Below are 21,549 nucleotides of genomic sequence, written 5' to 3'. Positions count from 1 at the left end.
CCTGACTCAATCTCCTCTCTTCTTTTCTATCATATTGCTTCTCAATTACTACCCCTTGTCCTCTCCAATCTCCAATTTCTGTGTAATGGTCCCATCCCTACCACCTTCAAACTTGTTCAAGTCTCCTTATTCTTTTTTTTTTTTAAGTCTCCCTATTCTTAAAAAACCCTCATTAGGGGGTTTTAAAGACCCTACTATTCCCTCAAACTTTCATCCTATGTTTTTCCTCTCTTTTTCCAGCCAAATTCCTAGAACAAGATGTCAACATTTTTACCTCTCTCAACCCTCTGCAATCTGGCTTTCAATCTAATCACTCAGCTGAAACTACTATCATCAAAACTATCTCCAAAACTACTATCTCTTAACTGTCACATATGATGGTTTTTTCTCACTCTTCATCCTTCTTTTACTCTCTGACATTGTTGAAAACCCTCTCCCCTTAGATAGTCTCTCTTCTCTGTGAATTTGTGACAGTGCTTTCTCTTGGGTCCCCTCCTACCTAACTGACCATTCCTTTGCAGTCTCCTTTACACAATCATCATCTCCTTTACCTTATCACACCACCTCACTGTCCACGTCCTTAGAGACACTGTCCTAGATCCTCTTTTCTTGTATTATCATCATTATGCAGATGACTCCTAGGTCTATATATCTGGCCTTAGTCTTTCCTGAGTTTCAGTACTGCATCATTAACTGCCTAGTATATTTTTCAACCTGTATGTCCTAGACATGACACAAACTCAACATGTCCAAAATTGAATTCATTATCTTCCTTTCTATTTAACTTCCCCGTTTTGATTGAGGGCACCCATTTCTACTAAGGCATCAACGTTCTCCCATACTCCAAGTTCATAAATTCATCATCAACGCTGACTTTTCATTCTCTCTCATGCCACATACCCAATCAAATGCCAAATCTTACCATTTTTATCTCCACAACACCTCTGTGTCTGACCTTTTTTCTTTACTCATACAATCACCACCTTAGTTCAGACCCATGGTACTTTCTACCTAGACTACTGGGAAGGCCTCCTAGGTTTGTCTCCCTGCCTGAATTGTCTCCCCACTCTAATCATCACTCACAAATTGCCAACATAATTTTGCAATATGATCTGACCATTTCACTCTCTTACTCAATAAACAAGAGTAACTTCTTATTGCCTCTGAGATAAATATAAAATCCTTCGTTTAGCTTTTAACATCCTTTGCAACTTGTTCCCAACTTATCTTTCAGTCCTCATTATATGTTACTCTTCTCCCCACTTTTTACAACCTAGGCCAACTGTACTTCTACCTATTCCTCAAACATAGTATCTCAAATCCCATCTCCATGTTTTTTGCACTTGCCAACTCTTCTATCTATAACGCACTCCCTCCAACTCTGGCCTCACAAAACTGCCTGCAATTCTTCAAGAGAGTTCAAATATCACTTTCCTGCCCAGGAATATCATGTATTTAACTAGCCAATATTTATTTTGTACTTATTCTGCACGCACTTATATTACGTATATGTTGTCTCCCCAAAGAAAATATAAGTTCCTTGGGAGCAGCACATCATTTCACCTTTTGTCTTTGGATTCTGAATGCCTATCACAGTGAGTGGCACAGTGTTGGTGTTCATTAAGTTCTTGTTGATTGATAGACTGATGTACCATTATTTTTAGATAATACCAAATAAGCTAAGTTTAATGGAGAATAAATGTTATTTACACTATTTTGCAGGTATCTAAATCTTAGACCTTTTTGTCCCCCCCAAATCAGACCAAGGCTTTTATTTTATTCATTTCTTGCATTTAAAATATTCTTCAATGACATCTTTAGCCTGAGATTCCTTGCCATAGTCCTTAACAACAACACAACTGCAGCCAACCACTTTACAGGGCTTTCCCTCTCTGTCAATTTTACAGAGGCCTACCCATTAGTTCAGCTTCTTGTTGTCATCAACCTTGATTATGTTGATTTGGTGCTCAGCACACAGAGCCTCAACCAACTTTACATATACAGATCCATCACAGTTGGAAGCAAGAACACAAGGATGGGCTTGGCGTTTGTCCAAGGCTTTGGCAGTTTCACAAATTCCACGACTGAGGCCACGGTGGATGAGTGTGGTCTTCAGTACTTCTTGTAGAGCAGTGTTAACGTCTATTACACCTCCAGCAGCAATGCCTTCCTCGGCCGTGGCAGCGGTTCCCGGGGGGAAGCTAAATTTTGAAAACACCCGGGAGTCTCCACCTCCCGCTCAACTCAGCAGCAACAGGGAAAGAGCTAACTCTTAGACCTCTTAAACACTATTCTATAATTTATCTTTATCTCCCCCTAAATGCCTTGTCATAGTATCTTACAAGCTTATATTCCTAAATGATTAGAGAATTAAAAAAAATAATTTAGGCACAAGTGAATGGTTACTAACCACATGCGGAGGCTTCAAAGCTCGAATAAATTCACTGGTTTGCTGGTAATCCGTGTGAGCCGAGAAAGAAATATAATCTACAGACATCTTCAGGGGCAGCTTCTGTCCAGACATGGTAGTAATCTCTTCAGGTTCAGACATGATATGCTATTAGACCAAAAGACAGAAGATACATATATTCAAAAATTATTTTTTGGAAAATATGGTATAACATTATTTCTTTTTTTATAAACTTATGTGCCAGCATTAGGATTTTGTAGCACAGCATATATTTTGCTATCATTAACTGAATAAATGCTGAATAGTTATTTTTCTCAGATAGGCAAGCATTTGTCCCTAAGTAATAAACAGTTTCCATTCTAGTCCCAAGGCCCTCACTGCTGTGACTGTCATTGGAGCTAAGGAAATATAAGAGTTCAGAAATAAAGGAAAGGACAAAGCATGGAGAGCAGCAATATTTGAGGGAAGATGACAGGTCAGATCTGGCTATATAGTGACTTCCCTGACTTAAAATATCTTCCCTTATACTGCCTGAATTCTTTACAAATAGAGTAATTTGTATTAAAGTATTATTTTCAAAATGAAGATGTCAAGAAGAGATTACTGGCCACTTACACCTTTTAGTTGACATCATCAATACTTATGGAATGGGAGTTTTAATGCAGTGGGTAAATTAAATAAATTTTGAAATATGCAATATTTTGGAAGGTGCAGCAGGCCTGGGCAAGGTCACAGTTGGGAGTAGGGGTATCTTAAGGTAATTTGATAGCACTGGAGACCTAGGGAAAAGAGCATTTGTAGGAGAAAGTGGGAAAGATAAAGATATCAGAGTGGGACAATGCTAAAGACAATCTCTGCCAGTTAATTTTTCCCCCGAGGTAATGCCTATGCCCAGGAAAAGGAAAGCAAATTACCTTTCTTCTCTTATACTTATCAACCCTCAGTTTCTGAGGCCCAGGACTAAAGCCACTACTATATTTTAGGTACATTATGGAATAAAGACGCTTTTTTTTGGTTTTTAGTGTAACCGAGGAATTTAACCATCCTTTATGATGTTAGTTCTGAAAAGAAATTATTTCTATCAATCTATCCTGCCCTACACGAAAACAGAAAGATAAGGGGATAAAGAAGGGTGCAGTGATAGAAGGGAGGGCAGATTAGAAGAAGAGATATTCAGAATCCACCCTGTCTTGGGGTTGGGGGAAGGGAGAGATGGGGAGAAAATTTGGAACTCAAAATCTTATGGAAGTGAATGCTGCAAACTAAAAATAAATTAATTAATTAAAAAAAGAAATTATTTCTAACTTAAAAAATAATTCAAAACACATTTTATAAATTTAAAATGTTTTTTAACTTCGGGATTTTTGATATAACAGACTGCTGGCAAAGTTAGAAATTCAGGAAAAGTTTTCATTTACATAAACTAAAGGTATTTTGTAGGAGCTGAAAGGCAATGCTTCTAGTCATGATTAGAATGATGAAACACATTTTTCATGACTGTCCCCACAATGCCTGGCTGATTACTTCATAGAGATGAAAATCTACACACTAGCTAAGTATCTTTACATTGGAAAAGCAACTAAATCAGTTGAGATTGCATAAGCTTTAATTTAATGTAGTGGGAAAAGTTATATGTATATTATAAATATGATTAAAAACAATGCAAAGTTAATTATAACAGACCTTGGCAAGTGTTCCCTCGACGCAGTATCCCGCTATAATTACACCATTTCTTTTATCAGTACACCAACTTTCAAATAATTCTCTGGATAAGCCACTCTGCATCATCCCTGGTGAAGCCATCACAACACTTGGGCCAATGTCATCAAAATGATCCATGCTCTGAGGGAAAAGAGATATAAAAGGTATGCTAATCATTAGTGTTTAAATATAATATATAAATTTTATAAAGGATGTTGTTTTTTTAAGTGTATCATACATATCAAATAGTAAGCCTGATGAAATGAATCACCACTGAAAGATACTTAATTAGCTTAACTGACCAGTAAAGTAACAACAAATTTGAGTTCTTAAGCTTCTGAACAATTCAAAGCAAGAATGGTAGGGATGGCCCAGAGGAGGGGGCTTAAAACTTTTTTTTTTTCCATCATGGAACCCCTTTGACAATCAGTGAAGCCCATGGACTCCTTCTCCAAATTATGTTTTTAAATGCATAAAATAAATTTATGGAAATGTCAAATTTCAGTTAGAGGTTAATAAAAATAAAGATGTAATATTTTTCCCATTCAAGTTCACAGACCCCTGGGAATCTATCTACAGACCTTTGTGTGTGTGTATATACATATATATTTCTGCAGATCTCAGGTTAAGAACTTCTGGCCTATAAAGTACAAATTACATTATTTTTTTAGGTCAATAATAACAATGTTACAATGACCAATAGTTGTTCACAGGTGGAAAGGAAGCTACGGAAATTATAAGAAAGAAATATAGGAGGAACAAAAAGAATAGGAAAAAAATAACAGTAGTAACTATTGGCTTAAAAAGAATTTCAAAACAGTGATTAGAATTAGATTTCAGAATAATGACTATGCTATTAAGATGAATTTTTCAGAGTTTTCTCTTATAGACACATAAAATTTTGAGTAGATGTTATCCCAGAAAAAAGTGACTTGTTAATTCGAGGACTACAAAAACGGTTCAGAAACAACACTTAAATTGTAGCTCCGGTCTCCTCTCCCCTCCCCCCCATTGGAAAGGGTTAAACAATAATGTTATAGTGGTAAATTTCTTCCCTGAAAAATCAAACTACTGTGATATCATCCAAATCAGACATAATTTGAATGCTTTTGAACTGTCTTATCACTAAAAATTTAACTATGATTCTCATTAATGTTTTTTTTTAAGTCAAGAAAAAACACAGTTTATTCCAGGTTCTCAAAGTATGGTGCCCTTGAAAAAACACTGGATTTCCTTCATTTGCCACTGCTTGGTTTCTATTATCATTTTCATCATGTCCCACCCAGGAGGTTGCTTCAGCTTTCCCACTCAAATCTCAACTGCTTCTGCCTTTCTTTGCCAGTTAAAATTTTAACTGAGTAAAAACTTCTCCCATAGTCTCCCTTTGCAGAGGGTTCAAAATCCCAGTCATCTCTTCATTAGCCATCAGTGGCTCTGCTTGGTTTTGACTTTACCATCACACTGTCATTCTTCCACACTGCCTTAATCTCTAGGCTTTTTAGTTTCCTTTTGGGTACTGTCTTTCTCCATCAGATTAGAAGTTGAGGGCAAGGATTGTCCTTTTTAAGATATTTTGTATCCCCAGGACCTAACGCAATGCCTGGGAAATAGTGGTAAATATCATATACAGTTTGATATTTAGTAGTAGTAAACTTATCATATGGATTTGGAGTCAGAAGACTTATATTCAAATCTTGACTTTGCTACTTATCTCTGTTTGATCTTAGGCAAGTCAGTAAACCCTTTTGGGCCTAAGTTACCTTATCTATAAGATGAGATTGTACTAGATGACTTTTAAAGTCCCTTCTGGCTATAAATATCATGATCATATCAGTTAAAAATTATGCTGTTAAGATAAACTTTGGCAAGAATTTAGTAATAAACTGAACTACAAAAACCTTCTAAACAGTAATGACAAAAGACAAAGTAGAATGGAAATGATTTTTATGCCCTATCAACATTTCTTTTTTCAAGATGTACTGACCTTGAGATTACTAATGTGTTTGAAAACAAAAGGATTGTTGATATTGATTTGTTTTCGGATTTTGTCATTCATGGCATTCACATAGGTCTGGTATACTGCCATACACTTCTTAGCCAAAGATGATGCATAGTATATTGGAATGTCATGGAGTTCTGGATGATTCTGCCAATATTCATCTAGAAAGAAATTTTACAAGGTAAAAATTCCACTCTACTAAAATGAAGATACCAAAATTTAAAGTCAAGATTTCATTTGAAGGTAAGCTTATATTTTTATCCTTATAAGACATTTTAAAAGCTCAAAGCACTATGAATAAAGCAAAACAAAACTACCCAACTTAAAATAGCTTAGGAAATTTTAAGCTAGTACTTCTTTACTAGGACCAACCTCTAATTTAGTCCTAAAACAAACCACTTACAACTCAAAGTAATTATTTAAACAGAGCACAAAATACACAGGATAAAGATTATTCCACATGTCTTTAGAAGGAATAATAAACACTGGCCAGCAAGTGGCTTAAATTTTGAACATATTTAAAACAAAAAAATGCATTATTAAGTGATCCTAATTAGTGGCTACGGGATCCTGGGCAACTCACTTGACATGTCAGTATCCTAGCCAGTGTCCAAGGATTCCTGCACTGGTAGAGGGAGTCTCCCCACCCCCAATCTAGGAGTACACTACACTTAATGTTAAACTTAATTTTCTTTAAACACTGGTAACTAGGCAAAATGATAACCATTTGATAATTACTAAAAGCGTCATGAAAAACAGGAAAGGCTAAGGGAAAAAAAAACCCTTTCTAAAAATTAAAATCTTTTCGTCATTTCTCATCTGGCTGCCTTTCTTTGAGACTTCTCTGACTTTTCCACCATGCCCTTGTGTTGGGTACATTCTCTCAACCCCCTCAACCTTTTAACCTTCCTTTTGTCGGTTATTTTCCCCTATTAGATTGTAAACTTTTTGAGGACGGAGACTGGTTTTTTTTGTATATGTGTCCTTAGTGCTTGGCCCAGAGAAGGTGCTTAATCAATGTTTACTGACTGACTGATTAGGAACTATATGGAACAGTTGGAGGGGCAAAAGACCTGGGAGTTAAGTGACCTCCTATTTATGATCAGCTACAACATTTACTACTGAGCCACTCTAGGATGACTTTCCAGCTTTAATTTACTTATCTGTAAAATGTGGGCAATAATATAGACAGTCCCAAAAATCTTAGTTCAGTTTTAAGCTATTAAACCTTAAACCAGTACTAAGATTTTTGGGCAACCCTGTATTTGAACAACCTACTCTTAAGGTAATGAGAAAAACATTTTGAAACTGTGACTTCATCAGTGCAGGGAACTCCCAGTATGGAAACTCCTTCCCACTTAAATATCAACTTTTGGCAATTTCTTTGCAGCTTATGGTGTTATGGGCTGCCTGGGGGCACTGAGAGATTGAGGAACCCGACCATGATCACAGAACTATTATAAGCCAGGGGCAGGATTTGAACCCAGATTTCTGATTCGAAAGCCAGCCACTAATGCTACATCACTGACTCAATTATAGCAGTACTTATCTGCCAAATTGCTGTTTATGTGATGATTTTTAATTCTGCAATTTTGAATATAAAAGCACATAAAATCAAAATCAAGAAAAATAAACCTTCCAAAACCTGGCAGATATAGGCATTCTTTTACACAATGAATTTAATTTGTTCCTTAATCAGGCACTCAGAGGGGCAACCATGTATAGCACTAAATATTTCAGATAGTTTAAGACTGTTTCTATGTCTTCTTCATAAATCGCATAGAACAGTCAACAAATTTGATTCTGATTATGCTTTTGAAAAAACTATTCAATACATCTTACACAAAGATGCAAAAATACCTAATTAAAAACAAATGTAAAATGTAAATTTTCAACCATGCATGGATTGAATTTTTGCTTTTTTTCCCTTGTTACACATTCAGCCATTCATTAGTTTTTCCACTAGACGACAGAAGACAAAAAAGAAAAAACTAAAAAAATAGTCAAAACCATTACTTACCCAAAATTTTTATATAGTTTGAAAAGAGGAAGAGGTTGAAATTAATGCCGACACTTTATATTATATGTTGGTCACATCAATGATAATCTTGCCCTTTAACATTATGGGTAACTGAGAAAGGTTTTTAATTTTTCAAATGTATAGGAAGGAAGCAGAAAGCTATATACGCTCATATCTCTTACTTGAAATGCTGGTGACTATTACTTTTTAGGCTTTTATAATACATAATCATAGAACTTGGAATTAAAAAAATTCAAAGGTAATTGAAAACTCCATTATGCTGAAAGGAATCATAGACAACAAACTCATAGTAAGAATAAACTTATATGTTCCAAAAGCCTTAGCATTTAAATTCATGAAGGAAACATCTGAGCTACAAGAAGATATGGGGAATAACAAGATAATGACAGGAGACTTCAATATCCCCTTCAGTTTTGTATGAATCTAACAGAAAGAGAAACAAATGGGACAAAATGAATAAAATGCCAGAGAAACTTGAGTTAAGACAGACGGCACCTTCTAACTGGGACAGCAAAAGGATATCTCACACACAGACACACACAAAATAGTGTGTGATGAATACAAAGAATGGAAAGATCAACTATGAACTGATGTAGTGTGAAATAAGCAGAGCCAAGAAAATATACAATAACTACAACAAAAACATAAAGAATACACGCCAAAAAAAAAAACTGTGGAGGAGGTGGGAAGTTCACAGATGTTACACACTGTACATGTTCTTTGACTTTTTCAATATATCATTAATTTGTGCTTTTTTTTTTTAATCTTCTCTAAAAAATACTTTTGTCATTTGGAATGGCTCTTTGGGAGAGGAAAAAAGAAGGGAAAAGATATTTGGGATGATTATGGTGAAGTAAGAAATAGAAAACATCAATAAAAACTTTTTTTTAAAAAAAGGTATCAGCAGCAACAAAAATGAGCTGTTTAATAAAACATATCCTTACTTGTCAAACTATCATTGAGAATGTAGCGCTTAAAAAAAAAAAAAGGTGGAATAGGGTGCATTTCTAAGTAATTAGAAAGATAAATGTCCAGAAGCAGAGAATGTCTGTGTCAGGAAGGTGGAGAGAAAAAGACCTTCCAACAAAAGGAAAAGAAAAAGGGCTACATTCTACAAGGAATGAAGACAAGTACTATAAGGTGAGAGGTCATCCAGCAAGTTTCAAGGAAGGAGAGACAAATATTGATGACTGGTGACTCACTGTTGAAGAGTACTGGGGCGACTGTATCTATTGGACATTAACAATAAAAAGGTCTTCTGTCTTCTCAGAGAATGGTGGAGAACACAAGAACTGTCAAACCTGATAACTACTACATAATTTGGGTAACTCAAGTAAGCAAAAATCAATGCTACCAGAAAGAATCTGAGAAGTACTGTTAAATATGATAAAGTCTGGGGTAAGAAAATGAAAACCTTTTTGAAAGGCACAATAGATATTGTGCCTCTCAACATTACTAATAAAGGGCAAGGGCTTCAGAAGAGAAATACATATATAAGAAGTTAAGACCAGCTAGTTAAGACGTGTCTGAGAATGCATCTGGGATGAGGGCTTCAAATATAGAAATAATGTGTTTTTTATCAGGGATAGAATGCAGTTAACAATGATTAATAAAAATTAATTTGGTCTTGTAAATCTAATTTAAAAAAGGCTTTATACTGAAAAAGGAAGGGAATGGGAAAAAATGACTATGTGTACCACCAATGCTAGATATCCTAAAGTAGTTACAATGTAGGAAGAACAGTAATAGAGTTGGGCAGAAAGTTATAGGAGACTAAATCCAAGAGTCCACAATAAAACTCATGATCTCACATATTTATACAGAAATGAACAAAGCATGGGTAACAAGAAAAATGAAACAGAAAGCTTAACTCAAAAATAAAATTTGACAGTATAAGCACCATTGGAACACATGCCTGAAATATGATTCAGGAAGCATCTAACCTTATTCAAAAAAAGAAGGTGGGGGGTGGGAGGCAGTGGAAAGGCATTATATATTATGAAGACTAATTCACATATGGAGACACAGCAATCCTGAGGCGAAAAATATCAAGGAGAGCATTTTGGTCAAGACAATGCTGTCAGAAACAAAAGTAATACTGACATCAAAATGTACATTATACCACTGGTAACAAATTCAAACAGAAATAAAGGCCACTAATCTGTACATAAGGATCCCTGAAGGTCACCTACTGACTTAATTTTAAAATGTGATGTTTGTTTTATTTTTATTTATTTTGTTAAATATTTCCTAGTTACAGTTTAAGTGTGATTATAGCCACACTTGGGATTACAGCAGGTATGCAGGCTGCATGTTTGACTCCTTTGCCTTAAGACAATCTGAACAGAAAGAGGGAACAGAGAAATATTACAAGTGTGGCACAGAAGCAGGATATAGTAGTGATAGGGAACTTCAATAATCTGGACATTCTAATAAAGATGTACAGCTATTAATTTCTTGACATGCCTTAAAGATAATTTTATCTTTAAAGAAGAATACTAATGAGAGAAACTATCATTCTGGACCTCACCACCAAGTAATCAGTTACTAAAACAGGGATGATGGAAACCTTGGGGGCATGTGTGTATGTGTGTGTGTGTGTGTCTGTCTGTCTGTCTTGGAATTGTAAGAGACAAGAAGATATCATGACATACAGCTTAGATTTCGGAAAGCAGACTTCAAGTAAGTTCAGGAAGAATGAGAAACCCCAAAGAATGAGATTCTGAAGACATGCACTGAAAATTCTCCAACTACTTTAGATTTTCGAGACATACATACAGGTATGTATTACAAGGAAATGAAATTAAGGTATTAAATTAAGAAGCAGCACAAAAGTACAGCATGGAATTGGAAGAATAATAGCAGGAATTTCAAAACTCAGAATAACCCAAGGCTGGTAAAATATGCCAAGAATAACAAAAAGCATTTTTATAAAAAACTGTATTAGGAAAAAGGAGTAGGACATCTGCTTAGGGTAGTTGGGATGACGAAAACTGCTGACAGAGAGAAAGCAGAAGTACAAACCTATTTATTTGGCTTCTACTTTTTCTACAGGAGAATAATATTTAGAATGGAAAGAATAGATCAAAAATGGTTACTAGGAAATTGATACCTAAGATAACTAGAGAAATAGTAATATAGCACTTAACTACCCTTTATGAGTTCAATTCACCAGTGAATCAAAAAACACTTATTAAGCACCCACTATGTCCTAGGGTCCGTGCTAAGCACTAGGTATATAAAGGCAAAAGTGAAATAGGGCCTGCCTTCAGTGACCTATAAGGGGAAACAATGTGCATGTAGTATATATGGTATATACAAAATACATGAGATAATTTTGGGGTGAAAACACTAGGAGCTTGGGAAGGGGGAGAGGAATCAAGAAAAGATTCATGCAGAAGGCGGCACTTGAAACGAACCTTACAGATGGCTAGAGACTCTAAGAGGAAGAGGTGAGGCTGGGCTCAGAATATTCCTGGAAAATGAATGAACAGGCAAATATGACTGTTAAAGCATTATCAGTGACTTCTGAAAGATTATGGAAAATAGGAAAGGTACCACAGGAGTTGAGAAGGACAAATACTGCCCTTTATTTCCAAAAAAGGGCAAAGAATGGAGTCTTGAAACCATGGGCCAGTGAGTTTCACCTTGATCCTGGGAAAGTTATAGAAGGTATTAGTAGAGGCATGGTTAGTGAATATCTACAAAAGGAAACAGCAATTACCAAAATGGTGTAATTAAGAGTAGGTTCTTTCCTTTTTTTGGACAGGTTAATAGACTGGCAGATAAGGAAAAACTAGCTAGTTAGAATTTACTTCAATTCCAGAAAAGCATTTCACAAAGTCATGTTATACTTATAGAAGAGAAAGGAAAATGTGGGATAGATGAATCTATATTTGGATAGATTTGAGAATGGTTGAATGGCCAGACTCAAAGATTAATCATTAAATGACACAACATCAATTCTGAAGGAGGTAGCTAATGGAGTATTTCAGGTATCTAGTGCTTGGGCTGACATGGATAAAGACATAAGGTAATCTTATTAAATGTGAAGGTGACACAAAGATGGGAGGGATAGCTAAACACACTAGGTGACAGCCAAGATTATAAAAAGACATTGACAGGCTATAATATTGGCCTGAATTTGAAGAGATGGTGGAAAGATCATTCATTCTAGAGTTGCAAGACCTGCCACTTGTTACCTGTGTGATGATACAGGTAAAATTTATATACTGCCTTAGGCTAGTACCTTAGCCTCTTGGGGTCTCAGTTTGCTCATCAATAAAATAAAAGGGTGGACCAGATGATCTTTGCTCTCTCTTCTAGATCTAAACTTATAATCCAAATGCTATCCACATCCACAGAAAGAATATGGAGTCTGAATGCATATGGAAGCATACTATTTGCTCTCCTTTTCTTTTGTTTTGTTTTATTGCTTCATTCTTGTGGTTCCTCCCATCAGTTCTAATTCTTCCTTACATCATAATTAATGGGAAATATGCTTAATATGAATGTATAAGTAGAGCCTATATCAGATTGCATGCAGTCTTGGGGAGGGGTGAGGAAAGGGAAGGGGAGAAAATTTAAAACTCAAAATCTTATGGAAATGAATGGCGAAAAACAAAAATAAATAAATAATTAATTTTTTAAAAAAAGTTTGTGGAAATTCTGAATAAAGCTTTGGTAAACTACTAAAAAAAATAAACAAACTTATAATCCATTAAAGTCTTAAATCTGGGCCCAAAAATTGATTCTGCAAGTGCAAAATGGGAAACACGAGGTCAGACAACACAAGTTATTCTGCAGAAGATCTGAGGGTTTTGGTAGAATGTAGATTTGAATTGGAATTAGAATTTGGTTGATAATGTATCCAAAGAGGCCAATATGATTTTAGGCTGCATTAGAAGAGGCATGGTGGTTAGGATTGGAAAGGTAAAAATTCTGTTGCAACCTAGGAGGAGGCAGAAGGACAGGTGACTTGGGAAGAAAAATATGGTTTGAAGAAACATTGCGAGGAGAGCTGATCAGAGAAAAACAAAAAGGAATGACTATCAGCAGTGAGAGCTAAAATGGTATTAGAAAACAAATTTGTAGTGGCCCCCATCAGCATGGTTTTGTGACTTTGTCCAGCATATAGCAACATTCAAACAAGAGCAGATAAGGTAGAATGTGAAAATAATCCAAAACAGAATTCTAGAAAGGGGTGAATGGCAACAGAGAAAGGGGAATTGGGGGTGGGAGGGAAGAATTAAAGAGTTGGGGATGAAACAGCAAATCTGACTTCAAGTTGTATTTCAGTTGCTTATTTAATTTGGTAAATCACTTCATCTCCTTAGTTCTCAATTTCTTGATTGGTTAAAATGAGGATAACGATACCAGTCATAGTGAGATAATACACGTTAATGCACTTTGTAAATTTAAAGCAGCATAATGGCTGTCAGGTATTGCAGTCTTAGAGAATAAACTGAGGATGCTGTACAAATACAACATATCCTCAATATATTTATTTGAGGATGCTTTCTGTAAATATCTTTTAAAGTTTACTATTATTATGCCAGAGCGGGCAAACATACCTAAAATCAGAAGAAGTTCTTGAGCTCGTCCCAGAGCAAAGACAGGAATGAGACCTCTGCCGCCTCTATTCACAATGTCATGAACAGTGTTACAGAATCTTGCCTCTCGCTCTTCTCGTTTTTCATGAATGTGAGTCCCATATGTAGATTCCTAACATAGTTCATAAACAGATATCAGAACAATGAGACATACATCCAACCTCAACTGGCCTAAAAAATAAGAATGACACTTTAATAAAATTATCCCTCCACCATGATATGTTTGCACACGTTTAAGACTAACCTTAAGTGAGATCAATAATGACAGCTAGCATTTATGCTTATAAGTTTGCAAAGTGCAGTACTATATGTTATCTCATTTGATCTGCACAACCCAGGTGTTGTGGGTTTCCCACTATACACATGAAGAAACTGAAGCAGACAGTGGTTAAAGTGATTTTGCCAGGCTCACACAGTAAGTGTCTGAGGCTGAATTTGAACTCAGACTTAAGAATGTGATTGCAGACTCCAAATTTGATGCTCTTACCCACTTTGCGACATAGTTGACAAGAAATGATGAAAATAATTCAGGAAGATTTTCAGAAATTTTTTCCTGAAATTGAGGTCATTTATTTGCCTTGTAATATTTGCCTTAATAATGGGAAGCAGTGGAATCTTCTTTACTAATTTCAACGCTTGGTTTTATCAGTACAACTATCAACAAGTAAATGAAAATTGAAAAGATTCTCACTGCTCCTAGAACAACAAGGCAGAGAGTTGACGCTACTCTAGGCCCGGTAAGGACATAACAAGACAGACATTAGTGAGGAAAGACCACCAACAGCTAGTGCTCAAAAAGGTTTTGAAGAGGCAGCTAGGTGGCACAGTGGATAGAGCACCGGCCCTAAAGTCAGGAGGAGGAGGACCTGAGTTCAAATCCGGCCTCAGACTAAACACTTGACACTTACTAGCTGTGTGACCCTGGGCAAGTCACTTAACCCTAAGTGCCAAAAAAAAAAAAAAGTTTTGAAACACAAAATTAGTCTATTACTGAATCTCCCTAAGCTGACATTTTATCATAATCAACAAGCATATGCTCCAAAAGGATCTGTGATTTCATAAGGTATTCCCTCTTACCATGTGAATCACAGTTGTTGCCAACTAAGCATTAGATTCTTAAAACTTAGTTATCCCAGTTTTGAAATGACAAACAGTAGGTTAATGGGTGATATTAAAAGATTTTCCACTCTGACAGGACCTGCCACAGCTCACATTTTGTTTGCCCTGCCTTCAAGAATCCATGGTAACCTCCATGACATAATGAGGCACTAGGGTAGGAGGATAGAACTTTACAGACATGAAGTTAGGTTGTTATGGTAAACCTAAATCAATACCTGACGTTTTTAGTTCAAAAGTTCAGGTTAACCCATAAAAGCTGAGTATTTTCCTCATATCTAGGGAAAAAATATTTCATCACTTTTTAAAAAAATATACAATCCAATTTCTACATAATTCACATCACCTTTTATACTAGTTCAACAAACAAAAGACAAAAACTCTCTCACAGCAGATGTCTCTCTGTAAGGGGCAATAAGGGTGTAAAGGGAAATCTAGGGAATGTAAAAACAAAAGATAATAAAAAAATCTGTTAAAATGAAGAAACCACTAATACTCACAATAATAAGAATATCTGGTTTAATATTAGGAATTTCAGCTGCCATTAAGTGCCTATCTTCTTGTCTTGAGAAGTCACCTGTGTATAAAAGCTATGAGAGACAAAAAACTTAGTTGGGAAAGGAATTAGGATTTTGGAAAGACATTTTATAATTAAGCCAGTAAAATCTAGGAATGATTGTGTATATGTATATTCATAAGTTAAAAAAAAAATCAAGTTAAAAGCTGCAGTTAGGTTTTAAATAAGCTAGATTTGATGGGAAAAAAATAATGGCCTATATTAAAATCAATATGCTACCTTGCAACTAGACTTCTCAGTATTTAATCCTAACTTTTTTCTATTCAATCTTATTAGAGATTGATGCAAATAGAATAAACATCCTTGCTAGCCTATCTTCTCTCCCTTTCTTCTTCCCTCTGGGAGCACAGTCTGGTGACACGGCTGTCAAATTATCTCTTAATGTAAAATGAATATAATACCAGAGGTTGTTCCCTATCAAATTACCTAGGAAATTGTCTATACAGCAAAGGCAAGTGGATGAAGACCATGCTACTTCAGCTTATTTTTTAATCTTTGAAATTTTATTTTATTGTTTTGAACTACAAATATTCATTACAAGAACTGATGTACCCAGCTGGATCAAAGCAGTAAACCCCATTAAAGAAAATGTTCAAAGCAAATAAAAACAGGAAGATCAACACTTATATGTATATATAACCAAGTATAATGGAAATGTGAAGCATCACAGTATTTCCACTTTCTATATCTGATGGCAAAATGGAAGATCGGCAACTAAAGTCTGATTCCAGATATTACACGTAAGTTTTAAGTGTCTTAACACTTGGCATGTTTTAAGAAATTTGCAATATTACATTGTAGCTGGAAACATATTGATTTCTCCTGAAAAAATCTTCACAAGTTTATGATGTAGGTAGTTAAAAAAAAAACAAAAAAAAAAACTTCTCACTTTACAGCCAGGATTTGAACATATATGTCCCAACTCTTATACTTCTTTCCATTAATACTACAACTTATCTACATAAGAAGATACATAGTACCTTTACACCAGCGATCTCAATCATAAACATGGCTGCTCCCAGAACATGGCCTGCATGATAACACCAAAATTTGATTCCTGCAACTTCTTTTACTTCATGAAAGTTGATAGTTTCAATTTTGTCCATACTCTCTTCTAAATCTGTCTCAGTATATAGCATGTCATCTGCTGATATGTTACTAAAATTTTAAAAACCAGAACATGAAGAACAAGATTAAATATTTTTTTCTGATTTAAAGAAATCCTAGAAAACTGTTCTCTGATGACATATCTAAAACTATTCCATTTATTTATAGAGAGGAAGGGGGAGGGGGGGAGAGAGAGAGAAAGAGGGATGAGGAAGGGGGAGGGGGGGAGGGAAAAAGAGAGGAGGGGGAAGGGGGGTGAGGAGGGGGGGAGGGAAAAAGAGAGGAGGGGGAAGGGGGGTGAGGAGGGGGGAGGGGGGAGAAGGAGAGAGAGAGAGAAAGCGAGAACGAGGAGGGGGAAGAGGGAACCGGGGAGGGTAAAGGGGCAGAGAGACCACAAGAGAGGGATGGAGAATGAGAGGACAGAGTCTTTCACTATTGTCTTTTTATCCGGAGCATTTAGTACAGCAACTTATCTTATATAGTGGAGGTGTTTACTGTCTGAAGTAAACTGAAAAAGGGGCTGGGAAAAGACTACCATTAAAGAACCAGCTTACCAAAATTTGGATAGGATTATTACTAAGAGGTTGGGCAACAGGTGATAAAATGCTTTTGGCCCAAACAATTCACAAAACAATTTCCTAAGGTATGGAGCAGTTTAAATCTGATGGAGGGAGGGTCCATATGGATGAAATAATGAGTCTCTGAGGATTAGTGAGCACTCTGAATAACAGGCAGTATGTGGTACAAAGGAAAAAGCACTGGCTCCAGAGTCAGAGAACTTGGGTTCAAATCCTCCCGTGGAAGCTTTCTACTTGTATGGTCCTAGACAAGTCATGTTCATCTCTCAGGGCTCCAGTTTTCTCACCCATAAAATGTACGGGTTGAAGGCCCCGAGGGTCCTTCCAACTCTAGATCTAGGACCCTAGGAACATGGCTTAAGAGTTAGTGGCTGATCAGAGGAATAGATTAGGTATACAACATACAGAAGCGAGTAAACACAGTAGCCTACTGTTTGATAAACCCAAAGATCCCAGCTACTGGGGCAAGAATTCCTTAGGTGACAAAAACTGCTAGGAAAACTGAAAGCAGAAAGTAGGCAGTGACCAACCTCTCACATCAGGTACCAAGAAGAATTCAAAATGGGTCCATGAGTTAAATATAAAGGGTAATATCATAAACAAATTAAAGGAACATGAAAGTAATTACCTGTCAGATCTCTGAAAAAGGCAAGAGTTTATGACTGAACAGGATAGAGAGGTTCACAAGGTAAAATGGCCAATTTTAATTTCATAAAATTCTAAAGTTTTTGTACAAAAAAGTCCCAGTCCAGCCAAAATTAGCAGAAAAGCAGGAAACTGGATGAAAAATATTTACAGCAAGTTTCTCCAATAAAGGTCTCATTTCTAAAATAGATAGAGAACTGAGCCTAATATATAAAAATAGGAGCCATTGAACAATAATGATCAAATAAGATGAACAGGCAGTTTTCAGAGGAAGAAGTCAAAGCTATTGATAGTCACATGAAAAAAGAAATGCAAATTAAAACAACCCTGAAATACTACCTCACATCTATCAGACTGGCTAAGAAAAAAGAAAAGAAAAATAACAAATGCTGAAGAGGATGTGGGAAATTAGGTTCACTGACACACTGCTGGTAGAGTTGCGAACTGGTCCAACTGTTCTGGAGAACAATCTGGAATTATGCCTATAAAATCGCGTATACTCTTTGACCCAGCAATACCACTACTAAGGCTACACCCCAAAAAGATCAAAGAAAAGGAAAAAGGACCTATATGTACAAAAATATTTAGAGCAGCTTTTTTTGTGGTGGCAAAAATGGGAAACTGTAATTTGCAGAATGGCTGAACAAGTTAAAGTATATGAATGGGATGGAATACTATTCTGCTATAAGAAATAATGAAGGCTCCAGAAAAATCTAGGGAGATTTATATGAACTGATACAAAGTAAAGTGAGCAGAACCAGAGAACAATCTACATAGTAACAACAATATTGTAACAAGAATCAACTATGAAAGACTTAATAACTCTGATCAATTCAATGATCCACCACAACTCCAAAGGATTCATAATGTAAAGTTCCATCCACCTCCAGATACAGAATTGATGGATTCAGGACATAGATTTTTTTCCCCCTTCTTTATTTTTCTTGTTTTTTTGTTTCAAAACATGGCTGATGTGGAAATGTTTTTCATGGCTTCATATGTATAATGGGTATCAGATTCTTACCTTCTCAATGGGTAGGAGAGAGAATTTGGAACTGAAAATAAAAATTTTTTAAAAGAAAAAGGAAAATGATTTATAGCCATATGATACTCCAAGGTCACAAAGTTCTAATGAATATACTATCTCATTTGATTTTTTGAGTTCTGGTGAAGGTACTGTATTATTCATATTAGATTACATCGCAAGATTCTTCTAAGAATCAACTGAAATCCTATATCAAAAATATTCTGTAACCATAAAATACTATATAGGTACAAGCTACTGTTTCTTAAGGGGCAGCTGGTTGGCACAGTCTCATTAAGAGTACCTTATCTGGAGGGAAGAAGACTCATCTCCCCAAGTTCAAGTCTGGCCTCAGACACTTACTAGCTGTGTGACCCTGGGCAAGTCACTTCACTGTTTGCCTCAGTTTCCTCATCTGTAAAATGAGCTGGAGAAGAAAACTGCAAACCACTTCGCCAAGAAAACCCAAATGGGGTCACAAAGAGTTGGACCTGACTAAAATGACTCAACAACAAACTGTTATTCAACTATTATTAGTAATTACTATTAGAGAAGCAAGTTCATTGTCCAATGTTCAAAACTGACAGGAATGATAGCACACTGACTGCCAAGACATGAACTCAGGACTTCTGATGTGAAATCAAGCGGCTTTCCAACATAACACAGAATTTCCTTAACATTCTGGATATAATTCTTACTAGAATTTTATAATAAAGTTTTGTTACTTTAAAACTTAAAATTGGATAACTTCATGAAATATGTTGCATGGATTAGCAAATTATTTTTTTTTTAGGTACAGCTGGGGATAACCAAAATAGCTACATGATTAGATGTAGCTAAAGAATAAACACAGTGAGTGAATAGGAACAAATGCCAAAGAACTTGTTTTGTAATTTTAAAACTCTTAAGAATTTCAAAATGTACTTTGCCTGAAAATTACGCAAATACATGTTTCAGCATAACCCAGACCTTTATAAAAAGTAGTATATGTTGTGCGGGAAAGACATTTTCCAAAACTAAATCCAAATAACTAAACATGAGAATACAATTATCCACTTGTGTACGTTGTGGTTCAGACCTGTGATTTCATTTGCCTCATCGTCTTAGAGGGCTACCTGGGACACTGGAGGTTAAGAGACTTGTTAGAGTATGACAGAGGTTAGACCTGAACCCAGAACTCCCAGACATAATGGCCAGCTGTCTATCCACTATACCATGCTGGTTTTTTATGGGTACACACATATTAACACAAATTATAAGTAAACCACTCTGGAGTTAGACATAATAATCCTTTTTTTTTTTTTTAAGGCAATTGGGGTTAAGTGACTTGCCCAGGGTCACAAAGCTAGTACGTGTCAAGTGTTTGGTCTGAGGCCGGATTTGAACTCAGGTCCTCCTGACTTCAGGACCAGTGCTCTATCCACTGCACCACCTAGCTGCCCCTAGACATAATAATTCTAATCTTTTAACATATAACTCAGGCTACAAGTAACATAAAAACTATTTGTAATCTTTCTAGTAAATAGGAGTGAATTTTTTTCTGACAAATCATGTGGACTTCAATTATAATTAACAACAATTACTGACATTTATATCCCACTTGAAAATTTATAAAAAGGGGCAGCTAGGTGGCGCAGTGGATAGAGCCTGGATTCAGGAGGACCCGAGTTCAAATCCAGCCCCAGACACATAACACTAGCTGTGTGACCCTGGCCAAGTCACTTAACTCCATTGCCTAGCCAAAAAAAAAAAAGGGGGGGGGAATTTACAGAAAGTTCTTTACATGCATACGTCATGTGAGTCATACAACAACTCTGTGAGGGAAGATACTACAGGTATTTTTACTCCCACTTTACAAACGAGGAACTTGAGGTTCAGAGAAGTTACTGACCTGTTAGGGTTACACAGGTCATGTCAGAGGTCATATCTGAACCCAGATCTTTGATTCCAAGCTCAATATTTTCCCCACTATGTAATAATTGTCTTAGAAGTATGATAATGACGTAAATATTTGATTCCTTCCTCACCTTGGAAGGAACAATATTTCAGTAAACACTGACCTATTACTGTGATTACAACCTACACTGCGGTATTGTAGAAAGCCATATTTAGAGGGCTAAACATGGCCAGTGTGGGAACCAATAACAGTGTGAATATAACAGGAAAACTCGAAAAACCTCTGTCACTGTATGAGAAAAGTCACCTATATACAGTTTTGTAGCAACTCACCTAACTTTGACATAATCTGAAAGAAGCCATCTGTAAATAGCTTTTGTAGCATGAGTCATAAATGTTCTTCCTTTGAAACTTGTCTTCTGCAGAAACCAAGGTAAGGCACCACAGTGATCTAAATGAAAACTTAAGACAAAAGGAATGCAGTTGATACGCTTGCAGTATTACTTAGCATAGTTAATTTAAAATATCACACATAAGACAAAACAAAAAGTTGCCATAACAAGATCCAAACATCTGGCAATTTGGCATACTAATCAGGCATTATTGATCTACGGCAGTGGTTCTCAAACTTCTTTTTCTTATGGTACAGTATTCTTTGCTACAGAATTATGGAACACTAAAATTTTAAGCTGGAGACAATACAGAAAGTCAGGCAATGTTTGCACGTTCAGATTCTCTTTAATAAGCTCAGCCTTTTTTTGTCGAATTCTTTGTTACTTCAAAGTCTAATACATTTTGAAGTTAGTGCATTTTTATAATAGGCAAATTTTGCTTACTGAATGA

The 21,549-nt window shown here is 36.0% G+C and overlaps 1 protein-coding gene and 1 pseudogene across 2 annotated transcripts in view; both read right to left on the bottom strand.

The window, feature by feature from the left end:
• Window positions 1-21,549, bottom strand: part of CPSF3 (cleavage and polyadenylation specific factor 3) — a 62,231-nt gene that overhangs the window by 30,920 nt on the left and 9,762 nt on the right. The window contains exons 4-10 of one of the 2 annotated variants that reach the window (XM_027850439.1): window positions 21,040-21,168; window positions 16,437-16,614; window positions 15,380-15,469; window positions 13,725-13,875; window positions 6,096-6,271; window positions 4,094-4,252; window positions 2,411-2,557 (exon numbers count right to left, since the gene is read on the bottom strand). In XM_027850439.1, the coding sequence (XP_027706240.1) occupies window positions 2,411-2,557; window positions 4,094-4,252; window positions 6,096-6,271; window positions 13,725-13,875; window positions 15,380-15,469; window positions 16,437-16,614; window positions 21,040-21,168 (1,030 nt within the window). Of the gene's footprint in view, window positions 1-2,410; window positions 2,558-4,093; window positions 4,253-6,095; window positions 6,272-13,724; window positions 13,876-15,379; window positions 15,470-16,436; window positions 16,615-21,039; window positions 21,169-21,549 lie in introns of those variants that run through there. The other variant, XM_027850440.1, reaches the window with a different exon arrangement.
• Window positions 1,758-2,332, bottom strand: LOC114034736 (annotated as a pseudogene).

Source organism: Vombatus ursinus, unplaced genomic scaffold (assembly GCF_900497805.2).
Source record: "Vombatus ursinus unplaced genomic scaffold, bare-nosed wombat genome assembly UNPS02009062.1, whole genome shotgun sequence".
NCBI lineage: Eukaryota > Metazoa > Chordata > Mammalia > Diprotodontia > Vombatidae > Vombatus > Vombatus ursinus.
This window is presented reverse-complemented; position numbering and strand designations above follow the sequence as displayed.